The sequence below is a fragment of the Equus przewalskii genome, chromosome X (assembly GCF_037783145.1).
Source record: "Equus przewalskii isolate Varuska chromosome X, EquPr2, whole genome shotgun sequence".
Classification (NCBI taxonomy): domain Eukaryota; kingdom Metazoa; phylum Chordata; class Mammalia; order Perissodactyla; family Equidae; genus Equus; species Equus przewalskii.
Genome location: NC_091863.1, coordinates 16,626,961 through 16,648,152, shown reverse-complemented (window position 1 = coordinate 16,648,152; position 21,192 = coordinate 16,626,961). Strand labels below are relative to the sequence as shown.

At 34.8% G+C, this 21,192-nt stretch overlaps 1 protein-coding gene across 10 annotated transcripts in view; it reads right to left on the bottom strand.

Moving 5' to 3' along the window:
• Window positions 1-21,192, bottom strand: part of CNKSR2 (connector enhancer of kinase suppressor of Ras 2) — a 257,543-nt gene that overhangs the window by 148,164 nt on the left and 88,187 nt on the right. For all 10 annotated transcript variants that reach the window (XM_070603410.1, XM_070603414.1, XM_070603417.1 and 7 more), the window contains exon 5: window positions 12,522-12,563. In XM_070603410.1, the coding sequence (XP_070459511.1) occupies window positions 12,522-12,563 (42 nt within the window). The remainder of the gene's footprint in view (window positions 1-12,521; window positions 12,564-21,192) is intronic.

Here is a 21,192-nt window from a genome sequence, read left to right as displayed (position 1 = left end):
CTACATAGGATACTTGGATTACATGATAATCTGAACGTTACTATAAGTCAGTATGCTAAAAAGAACCCTTTGTGGTTTCTACAAATTGAAGCATATTTCAAGAGTCCAATGTATAAATAAATAGGAAGGTAATGGAGGTATATAAATGGCTCAACATGTGTGCATTACAACATTCAGGGCCTCATATACACACCAGTAATGAGCAAAGTAGCTCTTCTATTTGGGCATTGGAAGCACTTAGAAGTGGGGTAGGAGGAGGGAAGGCAGAAATACTAGACGGTAGACGTTTTTACCAAAAAGAAAATACCAATTAAATCCACCGTATTAAGTTGTAAATCATTTTTTCAGATTCTTCCTGAGTAATTTTGTTTGCCAAATGCCTGCTATGTGCTAAGTCTGCTGGGAATACAAAAGATGAGGAAAACACTGACTTTACCAGCAAAGCTATCAGGATTTAACAGATTAAAGATCTTGAAAAAAATAATAGAAAGACTTAGAAAAGAAACTCTACTAGAGCCTGCTGCCTGTTTTAGAGATAATGTACTAGAACCTTCATATTGCAGCATTTGGCACTTGACTAAATAAGCCAATTAGAAGGGGTATAAAATGGCCTGGCTTTACCCGCTAATTCTACACTCATTATTGCCTCATACATCAAGCCACTGCAGGAAACCACTTTAAGAGTACTATGGCAAAGATTCAGGGAAGTTAACACATTCCTGTAAAAAGTAAATTTGTTCATTCAGTAAAATCGTTTGATATTATGTTATCATTTTAAAATACAGCATTATCTATTGCTACCTGACGGTGTACTCTAGAAAAAGAAAACTATAATATAGCAAGAAAAATACATTATTATAAGTTAACATCAACCCTATAAGAGCACCTACTAGGTGTCTGGCACAATGCTAACCAATTCATATTCGTGATCTCATATATTCTTATAACAACTTCCTGAAATAGGTATTATGATAGTCAGTTTAGCAGATGAGAAAGCAAGACTAAATAAATAGATCAAGGTCACTGCCTGGGCAGAAGAAGGACTTAAATTTTTAATCGTTTTGTGCTTGTATCTCTTATTTCAATCTTTAAATCTCAACTTGTTTTTGATCAATTTCATTTTGTATTGTTTAAAATCAATGTCTGTATACAATAGATGTTATATAACACATTTAAACTACACTGTATAATGAAATATAAGGCGAGCCTGCAAGTGTTCTTGAAATTTAGAATGCAGTTTAGTTAAGGAGTAGCACATGTGAGACTGTGAAAGACACAGCTCACTGGGAAAACTTAAAGCAATTTTAGCAGCAAAAGGACAACTATTCTAGCTAGAATATGACTGGTAACCCCTTGTATAAAGGAGATTCTTCTGCTATTTTGCAATATTTCTACTAATGGATTTTAAATTCTATTCATCGTTGGTTCTAAAAACAGAAGGAAAATTTTGAACCTAAAATTATAGTAAATAATATGCCTTTAATAATGCTAAAGGGAACATAAAACGGCAACGAGTATTATAACTGACCCTGTGGATTCTGTTATAAGCTATTGAAGATGGTGACAAAGGATTAGAGACTGAATAGCAGTTAACAGACTGGGCTAGCTATGACTTAAGAACCTTTTAAAACAGAAGAGTGTCATGGGCCAGACTGAATGGTGTTGTGATTTTTCCCTCTAGTTATGTTAATTTCAAATGTGAATTAATATAATTAATAGAGCATATTCTCAACATGAAATGGAAAGTTTTCATATTCTGTTCTATATACATACTACTTTACATGTATTTGCATATATATATGTATGTATGGCTAGTTCACCCAAATCTAAAATTTCTAAAGGGAAAAAGATCTGAGCATAGCATGTTGAGTATAAAATAAGTAATGGTTTTAAAACAATTGTACAAGCCACATTTTAGTCATTGTGGAGATTTAAAAAACAGCAACCCCATGTTAATATACTAACCAATAACAGCATTCTTTCATTATTGCTAAGTTTATCAGACTCTTTTTAGATTAATATGTGAAGTTTCAGCTATTGTATTTTAAAAAGGAAATGGAGAAAGTGTCTAAGTACAAACAATAGTGAAAAGCTAAGGGATAGGAAAGAGGTCTTAATGATAGCCTCCATAGCTTGGGAGCGTACTCAGACATGATTGGGCTGCTTAAAATATCTTTATTTATGTTTTTCTAAGTAAGTGGAATATCGGTCAGTTATTCTTCTGAGTATATTGAAGGAAATGAACGGAAGTATCTTTAGACTAAAAAATCAGAAATTCATTTGACATAAGAAAGAACTTCAGACTCATAAGCTTAACAAAAGGTTTTACAAAAGGAAAGTTCTACTTTGGGGTATATACATAAATACAAGGGAAAAGAGTATAAAACCATGATAAACCAAGAAAACAACAAACAAATGGATAAACATTTTAAGATGGCAACAGTGAGGTGAAAGCTACAATTTAAGTACAGCTTAAATACTTCAGGTTTATTATCAATAACATGGAAAAATAGTAACAAAAGTTTTATTTTGATAAATACCATGTACACATTAAAATAGTTATTAATATAAATAATATTTCAATTAAAATAGTGTAGAGGACAGAGTATGTTTTTATTTTATTGTTTGGTTCATATACTAATTCAATATTATAAATCATACAACCCTGTGCCAATTTAGGATAATATTTACATTGTATTTGGTGTATAAGAGATGCTTCATTTTTATAAAATAGTACACATTTATTCTGTTACTAAATTGTGAGAACTCTAAATGATATAAGCTTTATTCAGAAATATAGTATTCTTGGTATCTTAGTACTTATCAGATCTCTGTTGAGCTAGCAATTTTGTACTTCGAAATATCATGGTTCCCTAACGAGACACAAGGAGCAAACTGTCATAGGTAACTGGGAAAGAGTAAAATTCACAAACAGAATTTAAATTAGTATTCAAAAGCATTATTCTATATTCATATTCCTCAACACAGGAAGAATTTCTTGCTCATTTGAGTAAAGAGAATTGAGCAATTTTTTAAACTTAAAAAATAGAAAAGAATAAAATTTCAATTTAATCCAATGTAAAAATTGTATCTGTATACAGCAAACACTGAGAGTTTCAAATAGCCTCAGAAAGCAACTATAGTTGCAAATAAATAAAGGACATATAAACTTCATTTCAACAAGGTCTAGAAAACTTTGCAATCCCTTTAGGTTTCAAACTCTGATGATGTGGAAAAAACCACAAAAATAACAATTAGCAAAATGAGAAGAAACCACCACCACCATTAAGTCATTCATTAATTCAGCAATCACTGAGCATCTGCTACATGATTCAAAAGCCAACTACTATGCTCAAGGATTTCACAACCTGGGACAGCGTTTCTGGTAAAGTATTTGGCTTTGTCCTTAACAACACTGACATGAAGCCTGCTGCCCTTGTGTTCCTGATAACAGAAAAGAAACAATAACACTTTAAAATAATGATCATCTAAGAATGATGAGGACAGTATCAAACAGTGAGAGAATATCAGTCCCCAAATTATACCTGTTTTGATGAGCAAGAAGTGGACCCATGACACTTCCAACCTACTTCCAACTACTACCCTGAGACATCCATCGGTCTGAATTGAAGTTGGAACAAGAGGCTCCACCACTCCTCTGATTTTTGATAGGGAACTAGTCAGCTGGAAACCAGAACTAGATCTGAGAAAATATCCATTCTATTTGCCTGCTCTCTAAGGGCCAGGAAACAGAGCTAGGGAGGCTTGCAGTGGCTCCCAAGGCAGATGAGCAAGCACTCATTAGAGGGCATGCTACTTTCCAGATTCAAGATTAATAAGGGTCTGGACATACTAGTGGCTCAACAAAGATATAGGTTATTAGGAAAATGATTTCACTTTGCTTTACACTCAAAGAGCAAGAGGGGAGCAGTTCATTACAGTTGGATGAGCTTCTGGAAAATCCAGGCACTATATATACAGTTTATGGGCAAATAGGCAACAAATAGCAGAGACCTGGGAGCAACGTCTTCACTTATAGTCGAGAAATTCAAAGTTGCCATATGCGGTTTTATGGAGAAAAGAGCTAATCACACTGTGCCAGTTATGAATTTATTGGCTCTGAGCTCCAAATTCACCCTTCAGTGCTTGCTCTTTGATAATGGACAGGACTCTCCAAGCATTTCTGCATTACAGTGAGCACAACATTAAGTTTCTGTCAGCAGAGGGCACTGGAGGGACACTGCAGGGGGAAGGAGGCTTCTCTTCCAAGTTCCCTTGTGCTGCAAGCAGTTCTGCTTTTTGTTGCTCTTGCTGCATGGTCCATCAGTGGCGTCCATGTGTGGGGACATCCAGTGGTGCCAAGACCACACAATCCCTCAGTGACATCGTAGCCTCAGCCTGGGCTCAATGACCACCATCTTGGGGCCCTCTCAGCCTCATACCCATAGTAGCACCCCACTCTCTCTATGAGCCCTCCCACCAGCATCACTTGCCTGCATCCTGGAAGGTTGTTTCCTGCTTGCCTGGCAAGTATGGACCAGCTCTGGCTTAGGCAACCCAGTGGAGTTGCAACCCCACTGCTTCAATGAATTCTTACGCTCAGCCTGGGGCAAGGTGTCCTCCTACAAGCCGTCCTTCCTTGGGTACTCTACCCAGTCCTAGGTTATGCTTTACAGTCTCTTTACAGCTGTACAGGTACTCATTGTTTAACACCTATTTAGATTAAACTTTCCTTGTTTAAGTTACCACATGATTTCTGTCTCCGGGCTGATTCAACTGCCTTGTTGAAGAAATCTTTACATTTACAGTGACTATAACTGTAGTTTAAAAAAAATCTATAGTGTCTTTGATAACATAAAGATCTCAGGTAAAGATAGTCCTTCAATTTAGCACTTTATGTGGCCATACCGTTTCATACTGATTTTGTGAGTTACTCACTGAAGAATTATGGCATTTAGACCTTAGAAATCACAGACACTCCAATCCCCCAACTTAGGCCAATTTAGTTGTTCACAGTTAGTAAGTGTCAGAATACGGTCAGGACATCAAATCTTTTTAACTCTCAAACTGGTGCTCTTTCTACTACATTTCTATGCCTCACTTGATTCCCCAACAAAAACAAATAGAGAACAAGGATTGTGTGCTCAGAGTTAGTCTGAATATGAAAACATTTTACAACGTATAATGTGTTCAGCAAATGTAATGTTAGCAAGAACACCCATATAAATATGCCAACTTACATATTCTCTATCCAGATCATAATAAGACACACTAAAACAGATTATTTTAATTCGTCATGTATGGCTACATTCCCTTTAGCATATATCCATGCTTTCTTTCTGTCGCAGAAAAGACAAATATTTTCTATCTCCATCATATTCTATCTGGATTTCTTCTTTCCTGCATGAGACATCAGTTGTGGAGAAGTTAATTTAGAGTTAAAATAATTTATAAGGCAATTAGCCACCAAAGTGTCAAAACCTGAAGATACTCTAATAACAACAATCAAGAATCCATGCCGATTTCACTAATAGTGTTAGCATGCTTCTTTAGGGTGATTACAAAGATAGCAAAGAAGGCTAAGACAGAAGGATCACATTAACTCTGAACATAAAGAAGCATTTTAATGCTTTCCATCTACAAAACTCAGTATTAGAATTCATGTTTTAATGAAATTGACCTTAATTTGTATGCTCAAATGCTACAGTTACAACCAAAATGTCAACCACACTGAAAAAAAAAAAAAAACCCATCAGTTTGCAATGGCCCAAGACCACAGCTTTAAGAGGCAAGTCTAGCTATAACTGGCAAAGCTGCATTTTCACAGCATCAGGGACCTTCTGAAGACAAATATAAAATTATTTTTACCAAGTCATTAGAGTATCATATTTTCAAGAAATCTCTAGAGATAAAATATTAATATGATCACTTTTATTTTATTAAGGGCATGCTGCTATCCTTATACTTACATCCTGAAGGTTTTGGGCGATTAGGAGAGGAAACCTATCCTTACATAAATGATATGATACAGACGGTGGGGCAAAGTCTAAAATGAGCTCTCTATTTTCTCCTCCAGGCTCTTCCCTTAGACCTAACTGTTGGTTCTGTGCAGTTGCAGCCATTTCTAGTCTACATAGCAGAAAAGGCACAATAATCTCAGCCCAGATGGAGTTTAGGAGTAAAGAACTCATACATTTAAAGACAGAAAAAAATTACACAGTGTTTGTGAAATAAAACTAATAGTTAACATGACAAATAAGCCTAATTCATGATCAAACCTAAATAAGTAAAGGAAAAAAAATAGCTTGTAGAGAAAAGAGAGAGAGAAGAGAGAGCATTCCTGAGAATGTCCTGTAAATTGTAAAGTACCATACAAGTGAAAGACAATCTTAACACTAAAATAATACAATAGGCATTCACTGTATTTATTCCTCCCATTATCTTTATAAAACCCACAGGGGTAAAATGCTAGTACAAAGCAAGTGCCATATACAAGACCACACTGTTGGTTAATGCAAAAGGTGTATCTGAGCTCAGTACAAACTGATGCAAACAATGTGGCTTTAATGATCATGCCTGGCCTGGGATTTCCATGAGTTTATCAAAGCTGACAAGTGTTCCAGGTTCACCAACGAGAGCAGCAGGGCTGTGACAAGCAGAGTAAGTCGGCTACCGCACAAGGTCTGAAATGGCTTCTCAGGAGTGCTTCTCTCTCCAGATTCAAAGACTTCAGTGAAAGGTGGGAGTGAGGACAAAGCAGGGTACAGAACTGAAGAGAACAGATTCTCTATAACTGATTTACTGTATCAAACAAGGATTTGTGGACAGTACAAACAGATAGGCTCCAACAGGCCAGGGAATGTGCAATCAAGGACAAAGCCTAACTGAGAGGGAAATATCAGATCAATAGAGGTGAACTATATTACTATTTATCATAAGTCAATCACTCAGACATATAGTACATTGATTGTCTGCACTTCCTTTTGTCCTTTATGGCTGCACCCTGCCATCTGTTCCATTATATTTAGTGGCAAATTCCAAGGACACCCAAGTGGTCCAGTCTCCTTTTATTCATTCTCACATTTCATATTAACAAACATCTCTGTGCACCACTGCAACCACCCTACCCCCTTTTCTACTCAGCTTTTTGTTCATTGGAGTTGTGGGGGATCAGAATTGGCCACCCAAAATGTGTCTCTTCGGCTTACTTTTATTTTTTTGTCAGAAAGATTGTCCCTGAGCTAACATCTGTGCCAACTTCCTCTGCCTTATGTGCAATGCTGCCACAGCAGGGCTTGATGAGTGGTGCCAGGTCCGCACCCAGGATCCGAACCTGCGAACCCCGGGCCACCAAAGCAGAATGCAGGAACTTAACCACCACACCAAGTCCCACTTTTGACTATTTCACTATATGTACCATAAAATTATCCATTAAAACTCATCAGGATTATAAATATAATAGAATAAGTATACACTTTTACAATTTTTCATTATAAAAACAATGCAAACTAATTGAGTAAAATTGGGAAGATACTTGAAACAACAAAAAACTCAGCTATTATCTTACCAAACACAATAAAAATTAATATAGAACATTTTCTTTTTAAATTTTCAACAGTGATGATTTATTCTGTGTTTATAATGATTTTAATCTGGTTTTTACCTAACATCACCATTTAGAATCTTTCCTTTAACAGTGGCACATAAATATTTTAGGTATATTCATAAGTATAATTTAATCATAAATTATATAGTCATAAATATAATATCAAATAGTAACCATGAATAGCAAATATTTCCTCCTGTGAACGCATCATAGTTTACTGATGCATTACCCTACTCTTTCTTATTTTTCATTGTGGGGATCAGAATTGGCCACCCCAAAATGTGTCCCCTTGGCTTGATTATTTTTTTTTTTTTTTTTAAAGATTTTATTATTTCCTTTTTCTCCCCAACACCCCCCGGTACATAGTTGTATATTCTTTGTTGTGGATTCTTCTAGTTGTGGTATGTGGGACGCTGCCTCAGCGTGGTCTGACGAGCAGTGCCATGTCCGCGCCCAGGATTCGAACCAACGAAACACTGGGCCGCCTGCAGCGGAGCACGCGAACTTAACCACTCAGCCACGGGGCCAGCCCCTTGGCTTGATTATTTTTAAGAACAAAAGACTCTGAAAGAAACTCTGACTTTCACCCCCAAACGCCTAAAAGAATTTAAAATAGAAGGCATGTTCCAGAAAGGAGCTAATACCAGAAGATAACCATAACCTAATATAAAACGTGTCTCTCAGGTCACATTGTCTGTAGTTGGCCCATTTGCATTTCCATATCCAGGGAAATTGCCTTTCTCTCCCTTGAAGTCCCAAACCACTAGCCCCAACATCTTCCTTTGTCTTTAGCTAAAAATGGTATTTAAGGTGGCGACCTCAGCCATTCTGGCGAGTTGCTCAGTTTTCCTGGGTTTCTCCCATGTATACATGCCATAAAGCTTTGTTTGGTTTGTTCCTGCTATTCTGTCTCATGTCAATTTAATTCTTAGGCCAGCCAGAAGGACCTAGAGAGGGTAGAGGAAATGTTCTTCCTCCTCTACATCATTTTTATGTATAATGCTGCTATAAACACTTTCTACAGAAAATGTTATTGGGTTTTAGAATTTATTTTTATACAAGATTCCCAAGATAGCATAGGAATATGGACTCTGGAGCCAGGCGGCCTGAATTAAAATCCTCTCTTAAATCCTTTCCAACTGTATCACTTTGGGAAGTCACCTAACCTCTCTGTGCTTCAGTTTTCTGATCTGTAAATGGAGATGATAGCAATAAAACATATAATCATAAGGTTGTTATGAAGACCAAATAAGTCAGTTCATACATAGCTGTTAAAATAGTGCCTGAGGCATATTATAAATATTACATAAATGTTAGTATTAATGTTTTTGAGGCTTGAAATTGCCTAATACTTAGAAAGGTTTAATGAATGTACATGCCTAGCAGTAAAGTATGTCCATTCTAATTTCCTCAGATAATCATCACCATTTGGATACTTTCAGTGTGGTTATTATGTGTGTACGTGTTTGTGTTTATGAATTGATAGGTCAAAATTTGTATTTCATTACTATTTTATAGGAAATCCTTGTTTTCTGAGGATAATTGCCACTGGACGGTAACTGTAGTCTTTGTGATTTAATTTAGGAATGCAGAGCTTGTCTCTTTAAAACATGTAAATCCAATGATATTTGTATTATCTTTTTTAATTTGTCATTAACAACCCTCATTTTAAAAACAGTAGTTAGCATTCATACACTTTTTTATTCCTCATCATCTGTTATAGACTCAATGTTTGTGTCTCCCCCAAATCCATACACTGAAACGTAATCGCCAATGTGATAGTATCTGGAGCGTCTGAGAGGTGTTCAGGTCACAACCCTCTTGAATAGGATTAGTGTCCTTATAAAAGAGACCCCAGAGAGCTCCCTTGCCCGTTCCACCACATAACCCTCTATAAACCAGGAAGCAGGGCGTCACTGGACACCAAATCTGGGGCATCCTTATGTTAGACTGCCCAGCCTCCAGAACTGTGAGAAATGCTTGTTGCTTAAGCCACTCAGTCTATGATATTTTTGTTATAGCAGCATGAATGGACTAAAATACCATCTCAACTAGTTTTGTTGTTGACCTCCAGTCCTTTACTACCACAACTTTCCTATTCCAGAATTCAACTTTTGCTTCGTTTATCTGGTAAACTTATTCAAATCTATTTTTCAAAATAATACTTTAATGATCTTGATGATCTAAAAGTATCTTTTTGTTGCTTTCACACATGAATGATAATTTAGTTAGATATAAACATTTTTGGTCACTACTTTTCTTCAAAGATTTATTAATTCTGTTCTACTGTTTTCTGGAAGTTATGGTTTCAGAGAAGACATCTGAATATAATCTAATTTTTGTTTCTTTGAAGTCAAAACCTCTTATCTCTCTCTTCCCACTGGTTGAATGAATGTAGAGTTGCTTCTTGCCACAGAAATTGTAAAATGTTATCAGAAAATATCTTGAAATTATCTTTCCAAAACATTATCTGCTTTGTTGAATAATCCAAATTTCCAAATTTCTATTCCTAAATTATTCTGTCATCTTTAATTGTTTCCTATTGCTTTCTTCCTCAGAAACTAACAACTAGTTAAAGGTAGGTTAACCACAATCTATCCTCTGTAGCCATTATCTTCTCTCATTTTTTGTCATTTTATTAATTTACTAAATATCTTGAGTGTCATTAAAATTTATCTTGTGTCTCACTGTTTCAATTTTCTGCAATATCTGATCTGCTTTTTACTGCTTTCAGCATGGTTTAATTTCTATTTCCATGTTCTTAGTTTTACAGACTGTTTTCTGAGATCATTTTATGCTCAATTTATAGTGGTCTTATTGTCTTTATAGTATGGTATTCTATTTTAATGCAAACAGTGTTCTTTTGATTCTTATTGAGAACATTAAATAGATGTTCTTTTTTGTTTGAGGAAGATTAGCCCTGAGCTAACATCTGCCGCTAATCCTCCTCTTTTTGCTGAGGAAGACTGGCCCTGAGCTAACATCTGTGCCCATCTTCCTCCATTTTATATGTGGGGATGCCATTTCATACATGTAGGTCTGTGCGCAGGATCCAAGCTGGTGAACCCTGGGCCACTGAAGCAGAGCATGTGAACTTAACTGCCACACCACCAGGATGGCCCCTCAATAGATGTTCTTAATAAACTTACTTCATGGGAAAGGATTTTCTTCTACTATATGAGAAGATACTTTCTCTTTTCTTTCCCATTTTTTTTTTCTTTACTCATACTTAAATAGAGATCTATTTCAGGAAAAGACACACCTCACAACTTTCCTGAGCTATCTCAGTTTACCCAGGTGATGAAGAGCACTCTGATGCTTCTATTGCCTGTGGAATTCCTATGATATAGCAGATTTTCCCAAGTGATAAGCTGTCCTTTCTCTCAACAACTGCCTCCTCTACCCTCCAGACAAAATAAAAATATAGGGATTGGGTCTGGGCTGGGACAGTTGATATTCTAGGGCATAGCTCAACCTACTGTCATCTCTACTCAGTTGTATGAGTACACATATTCAAGTATCATAGAAACAAGGAGAATGTTCAAATTAATTTACAATTTGATTCTAGACAAGTTCTAACAAAACTCAGGATTTTTATTTTCTATTGCATATAAAAAAACTGGAAAGAAGGTCATCAGATTATACACAATCGTAGTTGGAAGATATTAATATCTTCATTTTACTTATTAAGACAAAGTCTCACATGAATATCGAAATATTATGTTGTACACTTGAAACTAATATAGTGTTATATATCAATCATATCTCAATAAAAATTAACAAAAATTAAATTGTTAAATTTTACCTGGAATAAAAATAGAACAAAATCTCAAAAAAAGTTAAATCACTTGAAAAAGGTCACTGACACAGAAAGTGAATTAGGATTCAGACATAGTTCTTTAGACTCAAAGTGATTTCTTCACTACCAGAAATCTGGAAAGATACTTTTTTGAAAATTTTGGTTTAAAGAAAGTATTCCAGCATCATATACCAAGTGGTACAGTATACTGTTTTATTATTTTTTAAAAATAATTCTTATTGTGAGAAAAGTAACTCAAGTATACAACCTTCTAGTGAAGGCTGGACCATCTTTGCATACAAAGGCCAGGAAGGGAAGTGGAACAATAACATGAAAATATAAGTGCTTTCTGAGCTGAACTGATTGGTTAATGTCATCCACTGTCTTGATCATCATCAGATAGGATCTTTAAATTCTCACTAGCTGGAATGCGTAATTGCCAAAGTAAATGTATTGTATTCATTTCTAAACTTCAATGTTATTTATGCTATCACTCATTTCTAATAGAGGTGAAGAAGTTATTAGTACAGATAAGCATCAACCAAGAAAAGAATTTACAAAGAAAAGCAGCGACTGTTCATTAACAAGAAAGGAAATGCCTTTCTACAAAGTATAATGTACTCATACTTCATTTCCGGTAATAAAATAAAATCTCTGCAAAGTCATCAATTGATTCAACACATATTGCCAAATTAAAATTTGAAGGTTGTTTGGTGAGTACAGAAACAGAGTAAAGGCAGTTTGATTATTTTATGAACTATTTCTCCCAAATGATGATAGAGGTGAATTACTCCTGTTATATAACCAAATACTTTTCTCTGATCTCTTTTTGTCACAGGTGAACACTGAAAAATTCTGATTTCAAATTCTCTTTTCTCTAGACTATTATATTCCAACCTTGCTATATACTACAATCTTAAAATAGTGTGTCATATTTTTCTATTATACAATAGAATGTTTATAACTAATATAACCTGTTCTTTTTGATTCTTTTGTACTTTTCCATGAAATTATACAGGATTCACTTTTTTATAGGCTGTAGCTTTTTATTTAATTACTAGCTAAACAGAGAAATAGTTTTCCAATGAAGATGAAAATAAATCCAAGTACACTTACCACATGAAGAATTTTATTCTCTGTTTCATATACAGTACAATCCTGGGGGAAAAAAAAGAAACATACATTAGTTTAAAAAGAAATCCTTTTAAAATATTTTCTTAGGAATTGTACTACCATTTGAAAAAAAGTCTTGACAATTCAAGCAAAAACAGCAAAAAGAATGGGAAAAAAATCTAGAATGCCACGGCTGACCCCATGGCCAAGTGGTTAAGATCGCACACTCCACTTTGGCGGCCCAGGGTTTCTCCGGTTCAGATCCTAGGCGCAGATCTAGCACCACTCATCAAGCCATGTTGAGGTGGTGTCCTACATAGCAGAGTAAGAAGGACCTACAACTACAATATACAGCTATGTACTGGGGGGCTTTGGGGAGAAGGAAGAAAAAAAAAGAGAGAAGACTGGCAACAGATGTTAGCTCAGGTGCCAATCTTTATTAAAAAAATCTGGAATGCCATATATAGGGATATTCTTACTTTTGCTTAACTGTATTTTCTAATTTTACTAATTTTAAACACACAGAATAAAGGAAAATATACATCAAACAGATGTAAAAACAAATATTAGAAAAACTATTGTAACCATTCCCTATCTAAACTTTTACATATGATAAATGCATTTTGTTGAAATATTTCCAACATTTCAAATACTAATTTATTATAGATTAGAACATTAAGAAAAACAATATTTATTTCAAGTCATATCAAAATCTCAAAAAGTTTCATATTTTCAAGTATTGCAAGCTATAAACTATGCTATATATTATGCATTTAAAATTGAGACATGCTACTAATAAACACTAAGTTTACAGTTCTTGCCTAAATTTGAGTCCCTGAAATTATAAAAAAAATTAAAAAATCACCATTGTCTTTTTACCTGCAACGGCTAGACTTACAAGAAGCCGTAATATAGCAAAATGATCTTTGCTTAGAAATTTTGTGTTGTCGTGGCTCTGTTTCCTCAAAGAATTTATAAAATGGATATAACATTAGTAGTACCTAATAAGGGTGTTAAGATTAAATGAGAAAATGAGATAAATGGCTTAGTACAGCATCTGGCATACAGTAAATGATAGATACATGTAACTATGAATTGTTCTGTACCATTATTTAAAAATTTTAAGCTAATTACTTTTACTTCAAAATATAAAGTTAATTATTATTTAGCTATCTAATTTTGAAAAAATATTCATATTCCACAATACTGCACATTTCAAGGAAGGATAGTCCATTTCATTTTGTTCCCTGAATTTTAACAAAAAGGAATCTTATTCAACATAGTTTTTGATAATGCCATTTTATCACTATACCTTGTCAGAAGTACATATTCTTATCAGGGGCCAAATTTTTAAAGCTAAATTTAGGTCTCATCCCATTTCACAAACTAGGAATACTTAAGCATTGGACCTTGCCATTCTGAAGGGTTCCTGTGCCAAAGGAGAAATTTGTTACAAATATAGTCATATCTATGTCTATATACTTACATAAAGTCAACTCTTACTAATCAAGTATGAATTATGTGTACAGAGGAGCCAAAGTGTAGACAAAACATTTATATTTGGAAAGTGCATTTGTACTTGCATCTGAATTTGGAAGAGTCCAATTTTACAGAATAATTTCAAACACACTAACACTGGGAAGAGATGATTTGGGAAAAGCTGGGAAGTTGCCCAGCTTCCTCATGTTGCCTCAACAGCTTACTTCAGCTGTAATGGAACCAAGTTTCATTATTTACCTACCTTCCCAGAATCAGAGAATATGATTAAATGTCCAAACTTTCAAAAAGATTCTCCTCCAGGAAAAAAGTAAATATAATCTACATGTATATCCTGCTAGTGATACAATAATCACACAGAGAGTAACTATTTCAAATCTCTTTAAAATATAATACTTTATTTGCACATTCCTGGCGGGGTATAACAAAAAGAACTGTTAAATAAAACCTTATAATATTTTCAGTCATTATATTGGCTGCTGACAGTACTGTTGTCATTCTGTTATTGTTTTGTTGAAACTGTTGTGTGTATTTTACAGAATGAAACAATGGAACCATTATGTGATACTATCATTTTATCACTCTTGGTATCATTGATAAGTAATTTTAGCATGGGAGAAAGCACATACATATATAAGAAGTAAAAACCCTAGAGTTTATATATTATGCATGTAAATGTATGTATAATTTCTTAGCTCTGTCCACTGAAAAGGCATAGAAACAATGATCAACCTAGTAATAAATGAACTCCTCACAGTTAGTAGTCTTCAAATACCATTTCCTAGGCCTTCCTGGAAAATGGCTGATTCTAGATCAGGGATAGGAAAGGTACATGATGAGCTTGGATTATACTGCGACTCAAGATAGAAAGAAGCTATTAAAGACTAAGAGGATTGTGTCAGTAGTACTCAGAAGTCAACACAAAGAGATTCTCACAGGCAAGATGGAGCAACTTGAGCATCTAAAAGGATAATAACAACAATAGATGTAAACAGTAAATATTATTAAATATTAAATATATTAATATGTTTGATGCTAGATTATAAACATACTAAATATACCCAAATATATTTACTAACAGTTCAATAATATTGAATATATCAAACGAATTGGACAATGTATAATAAATGTACTTTTCCTCCTGATTCAGCAAATATTAATCAACTGTGCTAGGGCTACAAAGATGAATAAAACATGGCCCCTGACTTAGGGAAGCACAGTTTAAGGAGATAGGCATTCACACAAATAAGTTAAAATACATAGAATTTCAAAGTCTTCATAGTTTTAAGTTGCAATAACTTCAGAAGTGTAAATGTCACAAAATTACACAAATCAACAAGTGAAGTCAATTATTTATATTTTTTAAATATTAATCTATTTCTTATTAAAATTCAACATGACCACTGTGTTGTGCCATACACTGCTTAAGTCAAATTTCAAACTCTGTAAAAACTTTCACCAGCTGCTGCTCCTCAGTGACTAAAAGGATTACATTTGTAATCCTAGCCTTCAGATTATTCAGCGAATGAAGTACTGACACATCCTTGAGAATCTGACATGACCCCACAAGACAGTCTAAGGGAGATATATCAGGTGACTGAAGCAGCTGAATTTTTCCAGTGGTCTAAAAAATTGTCACATACAAATAATAAAATTAAAACCTTACTATTTGAAATAAACAAAACTAAATGATCATAAAAGAAACTGAAGTAATTTTTCAAATGATGTTTATGTAAGTTTGTAGCATATTTATACACGTGAAGTTATTAAAGCATAAATCCACACTAAGACTTTTGGGACACCCTTACTTACTATAATGAAGGCAGGATCATGGGGCTGGGGGGAACAGGGGAGGAAACAACTACCTCTGCCTTTAAAAAAAATCAAGAAAGGAGGCTTTTAATTGGATCTTGGAAAAAGTAGGTCTTTAGGCAAAGAAAATAAAGGCATTACTGCAAAAGCAATGAAACTACACTCAAACACAGTGAAGCTACTGCTGTAATTTTCAGATTTTGGTTCTGTATGTATGTAAGAGTCACTTGGAGAGTGGGTTAAAATGCAGATTCTCAGGTTCACTCCCAGAAATACAGTTTCAGTAGATGTGGACTGGAGGCCCCCAAGATGATTTTGATAAAGAAGGTACTTTGAGAAACACAATCCATTTTATAGGATATCACGTAACAGAAGAATGCCAAATCAAATCAAACCACAATGATCAAATACATAGAATCCATAAAACAGTAAACTAATTTAAAAATAGTATCTACTGGCTAACTCTAAACAGTTCTCAGCTCTTCAGAGCTGTGTTTTGGTTACATGTTCCCCCAATTTATTGATTGCTTTTTTCTTTTTTCCCTCCTAGTAAACTTATTTTTTTTTCTTAATAGCTTACTACTTTGAATAACTGCTTCTACTTGTTCGTATCTCTACCTTCTTTTGGCCAAATCAGCCTGTTCATTATTGAAAGCCAAAAGCTTTCACAAAGGGCAAGTAACAGCATAATAAAAACAAAACAGAACAACACAAAAAGTGCCTATTAACCTGCTACTTTATATTGAGGAGACGAATAGAAATTAAATAAATATGTTCTATTTAGTTGAGCTATAATTTTATAGAGTTCATTTTATCATGCTAAATATTTAAATAGCCCTAGGTACTTTGGGGTATTCATTTTACTACTAAGTTATTTTATTTCCATCAAAATGTGATTTTAAAATATTTTCTTCTCAAGTGTGGGTTTTATTAACACTTTAGGGCCAAATCTTTTCCCAAAAGATCAAACCCCAATTTTTAAAAAGAAAATGGCACTGAATACGGAGAAAGCTACATTTTATGAACCTATTCAATCTCTGGAAAGGTACACCTCTGACGTTCGAGTTATTTTTAGGTTAGGATTAAATTTAGGTTTTTAAAATTGGATTTAGAGTTATGCCACTATACACTCCCAGGAATTCTCATCAGTAGCTCATGCCGTCTTTTACTGTACATGCAAAATAACACTTGCATCTCTTCTTTATCCTTTTCCAAATATTGCTTCTACAAACCATGTGATGCATATTTAAATGCACCAAATTCCATAAAAACGAGGAGTGTTTCTTCAATTTTGATCACTTTCTTCTTAGAAAAGTACGCACAGAATCAGCCTCCCACAGATGAGCTATGTGCCCACACAGGATCATAATCAAGTTATCCTTTCTGTGAAACAATGATGCAATTCCAATACTGAGCAGAATACATAGAAAAATTTCTATGTATACTTCAAAATTTCTCTTCAGTAGCTCATGCTGTCTTTTACTGTACATGCAAAACAACACTTGCATCTCTTCTTTATCCTTTTCATATAATGCTCCATACTTGATCAACAAGTTTTAAGCACCAGGGGGTCATAATGCTCAGTACAAGTAAAATTTCTCATCAACTGTGTAGTATATATAGTCATAAGAATAATACACAGTTCATTAATATTGAATAAAGAGAGTGAAGAGAAATAGTGTATGTATCTAATTCTATATACGATTATATTTCAAGGAACTTTATAGTTACAAATGCTATAAATTTTCATCTGTCTCTTTTTAGTGTAATTATAGTATATTTGTACAAATAATATAAAAAATGTTGTTCTGCTTACAAGTAGTATTTAAATGATCCATCTATGCAAACCTTTGATAATGGTACCTTTATACCATTATCTTTAATAATAGAATAATTTTTAATAATAGAATAATAGAACACTTTAAATATTCTATTATTAAGCTATCAAAACATCTTCATATGCTTAAGTGATTAATTCACTTAATGAATTAGTCTTATACTCTTACTCATTCATTCACTCATTTATTTACTCAAGCCACAATTCCATTTACCAAGAAGGTTTTTTTTGGGCATATTCTAAATACAATTCACTGTCAGGCGCAATAAGGTGATCAAAGATACATTAAACCTGGTTGTTGGCCATTATTATTATTTAGTGGAAGAGAAAACATTCAAATAATAATACAAGGTGGACAAGATAAATGCTAACAGAAGATCTCATAAAAAGGGAGATAACTTCTGACTTGTTAACTCTGGAATGACCTTCTGGAGGAGATACGTTAGCTGGCCTTAAAATAGCTTTTAAATCTGGAAATTGGGGGTTCACACGGCAAGACCATTTCAGATTGTGCAAACACACTGAACAAAGGCACAATCAGCAGTAAGCAGACCAATTTGGCTAGAGTATAAGATACGTAGGGTGAATGCAGTAGAAAAGAAAGCCTAGAAAATAATATGGATCATATTGTAGAAAGCTACCAATGCTAGGCTGGAGAAATCTTTTTGGTTTTAAAAGGAATAAAATTTGTTTTTTTCTACAACAATCTATTTTGAAGCCCCATTCCTCTGGGGTAGCAAAAACTTAACTCAGTCAATTGACAATTTCTTGTTACTTTCCCTTGGGAGAGGCTGAAGTCAGGATAGCTTACCTCATGCCATAGTTGGTGTTAAACAGCAATGTGAATGGTGAGTGTGTGTGCTGGCAGTGAGTGGGTGGGAGTGGAGTTCAAACTCTCTGGTCTGGCTAACAACTCCCATAGCCACCTCTTGCTCCTTTTCTCATGGTTCTTTTCCTCTTGTTCCTCTCCTTTAGTTACAAGAGTAACTTTGGTGTCAGGTCTCAGGGAATCTCTGCAAAGCTATGTATCTCCCTAAAGTAGACATTTCATCTCTAGGGAAAATGGAGGAGTGCACACTTTACTCTGATACAACGGAGTGCTCACAGATGTGTGAGTATGAGAGGTATGTGATCCAATGTATGTTTTATGAAAATGATGAGGAAGAAGTTGTGGATTTGGAACAGAGAAAAACTGGAGGCAGGGAGATCAGTCAGAACACTCTTTCAATAGAAAATGTGATACGTAATCAGGGCTTGAACTGAGGTTATGATGGTGGGAAGGGAGATGAGGAGAGGTGGATGACGTACATGTAGCCAAGAATGAGAGAACTGGTTGACTGATTCATTAGATACAGAGAATAATGAGGAGGGGAACATCAAACATTACTCCAGGGGTTCAAGTCTGAGCAGAGAGATGAATGACATAGTAGAGAGGTCAGGAGGTAAGAATTTGGGGAGAACAATATAATATTTTGGTTATGTGAAACTAGAAGTGGCTGAGAGACAGGGCATATTATACAAAGCTGTCCAGCAAGCAGCTCAAAACGCTGAATTAGATCTAAAATAGTGACCAGTCTAGGAGATATTTACATTGAAGTGATAGTTAAAGGTACAAGAGAAAAACAACAAATTTGTCAAAAAAGATTATGTATAGTGAGAAGATAGGTGAGGACAGAAGCTCAGACAATGCTTATGTTTAGGAGCCAGATGGAGGAAGAGTTAGTTGCTTGGCCAGGAGTAAATAGAGAAAGTGGTGTTACAGAAACATATCTAATAAAACTTATATCAACAACAGTCATAATAACATGTTCTATGTCTGTGCTACCTAATTCAATAGTCATTAGACACATGTGGCTATTGAAGACGTAAAATGTGGCTAGTGCAAATGAGGAACTGAATTTGTAATTTTACTTAATTTAAATTTACATTTCAATTGCCACATGCAGCTAGTGGTAACCATGTTAGACAGCAGCACAGGTCTAGAGAAATCTAGTATAGTCCATCCAACCGTTACAAAACAGAAAGGCAATTAACTAGAATTTCAAACAAATAATAGTAAAAGCAATATCTGGGAAGAAAACATGAAGGGATTTAATTCCCGGTTATTAACCAGATGCTGCACTTTTTTTTTCCTTCAGCAAAGAGCAGATTCCAGACTATGATGACATCTACAGTAGCAACACAGTATAATGAAACCAATACTCTCTGTAGGATAATATATGGAAAAAAGCCATGAAAAGGAACTCAAAAGTACCCATCACATACTTTTGTGGGCAGAGAGAAAGCAGTGCCAGGGATAAAAGATTTGCAATGGATGGAAGATAAAAGCCCAAACTAAATTTAGATTCATCAAAGACGGAGAGCTGACTGAGGATCCTGAGAATGGAGGAGAACGCCCATGGTGAATAGGCACAGGCGTTCCTGCTGACGTGTTATCAAAACGCCATTGTTTAACTCTAATTTCAGATATATAAACGTCCTTGGTAAACAAGGCAGAGGTATAATCACCCCACGAGTGCCTCCTTGGCAATCCCTTCACCATTTTGACTGGCCCAATGACCACAAACTTGTTAGTGTTCCTGTGGTTGTTTTGGGATTGAAAAGAGGAAGGTCCACGAAGGATGGCATCTATTAAAATTTTAAAACGATCAATTTTTAAATGAACTGGCTAAGATTTTCATTAGGTTAAATAAGGTCACAAGTTGTAACATAAAAATAGCAATAAACAAAGGATGGAAGGAGAATGTGAGTGGGCATGACTGTAGTGGCTGTCTAGTCTTTCTGTCAGTGAACATAGCCATAGTCTTCTACACTTTGCATCGAATTCCTCTTCAAAATTCTGCTTCAGTTCCCCCCAGGAGGTCATCTAAAATGAAGCCCCATTTGGCTCCAATCATTCTAGTCTTTCAGTTGACAATGAGAGACTAATGTTCCAATAGTTGAATGAGTGTGGAAACTAATCTTTTAGCATATAGAGACTTGGGGTGCAGGCAGAAGTGAAGCTGACTGTTTTTTTCAGCATCCAAACGGCTCTCTAACAAATCCAAAAACCACTGAGGCTTTTCAAGATTGAAGTGTCAAAAGGGATAAAAACTAAAAATGTCAAGTCAAGATACCAATGACCAGAAATCTCCTTAAGGTAAGACTGTGATCTCTGTAACTTCAATAACACAGTTTTGACAATCTGAAGAGGCAATGAGCTAACTCCCACTATGAACTAAGTTTGTTTATTCTGCAAGTCTTGGGTCAAGACCTTAATGGTTCTGAACGGCCTATAGGATTACTACTAACTGTACATATTTTATGTTTACCTATTTGTTAGTCTTAGTCTCTACCATTAGATGGTCAATATTTTCAAAGAAGGAACCCTATATTCAATTGCACTGTCTCTTTAATTTCTCAAGGTGCTCTGTATACTCTATAATCTGATTTTATCAGCTATGATTGTTTTATTCCATTGATTCTCTATTTTCACATTCTATAATAAACATTTTACATTGGTTCTATAGGTTAGGTATACAAAAGGAA